Genomic DNA, 1,132 nt, shown 5'->3' with positions numbered 1-1,132 from the left:
TTCATCTAGATGACAATAGCATTTTGAAAGGTTTTGTTTTCCTGAATCATGTAATAGTAAGTCAATGAGAATAGGAAGGTCAAACCCACACTATCAGACTATGGGGACACATCTGGTTTGATCTGATTGGTGGATCTGTGATAATGGGACCTCATTTTCCTTGTCATACTAGAGAATTGCCAAACATGGAGACTCCGCAATTTTTCTACTTGAGATCTTTCCTCTCTGCCTTTATCCAGCATCCACTCAGTACTGAACTGGTAGTTAAGGAAAAAAAGTATCCATTTACACATCCTTTCTCCCGAATAGACTGAGCACATGATCACGAATCTGCTTGGTCTTGACCCCATAGATGATAGGATTGACCATGGGTGGGAAAAGAAGATAGAAGATAGCAAGAAGTATGTGGACATGAGGGGCAGCTCGGCGAGCCACACGGTGCATGACTGAGGAGACGACCACAGGTGTGTAGAAGGCTAAGATGGCACCTATGTGAGACACACATGTTCCAAAGGCTTTGTAGCGGGCCTCCTGAGAGGCAAGCTGTAGAACTGCCCGAAGGATGAAGATATAAGACAGGATAACAAAGAGCAGGTCCAACACCACAATAAACATGGCCACGGCAATGCCATAGATATTGTTGAAGCGAGTGTCCCCACAGGCCAGCCTTACCACAGCCATGTGCTCACAGTAGCAGTGGGCAATGATGGGGCCTCGGCAGTAGTGGAAGCGTCTGAGCAAAAAGGGGAGTGGAGTCATTAATGCCACAGCCCGAATCACAGCAGCCATGCCAATCTTGGTAATAAGGGGCCTGGTGAGGACCGTGGTGTAGTGCAGTGGCTTGCAAATGGCCACATAGCGGTCAAAGGCCATGGCTAGCAGCACTGCTGACTCCATGATAGAGAAGGAGTGAAGAAAGAACATCTGGACCAGACAGGCAGAGAAGTTGATCTCCTGATCTCTGAACCAAAAAATAGCCAGCATTTTGGGAAGTGTTGAAGAAGAAAGGACTACATCAATGGTTGACAACATGGCCAGAAAGAAGTACATGGGCTCATGGAGGGCTGCCTCAGCTTGGATGATGAAGAGAAGAGTGCAGTTGCCAAGCAGGGCCAGAGTATAGGCTGGGCAG

General features: G+C 47.6%; 1 protein-coding gene across 1 annotated transcript in view; it reads right to left on the bottom strand.

Annotated features, from left to right (window-relative positions):
• Positions 1-285: 285 nt before the first annotated feature.
• Positions 286-1,132, bottom strand: part of LOC102893790 (olfactory receptor 52K1) — a 970-nt gene continuing 123 nt past the window's right edge. Inside the window, exon 2 of the mRNA XM_006905147.1 lies at positions 286-1,132. Coding sequence (XP_006905209.1) covers positions 286-1,132 — 847 coding nt within the window.

The sequence above is a fragment of the Pteropus alecto genome, unplaced genomic scaffold (genome assembly GCF_000325575.1).
Source record: "Pteropus alecto unplaced genomic scaffold, ASM32557v1 scaffold851, whole genome shotgun sequence".
Classification (NCBI taxonomy): Eukaryota; Metazoa; Chordata; class Mammalia; order Chiroptera; family Pteropodidae; genus Pteropus; species Pteropus alecto.
This window is presented reverse-complemented; position numbering and strand designations above follow the sequence as displayed.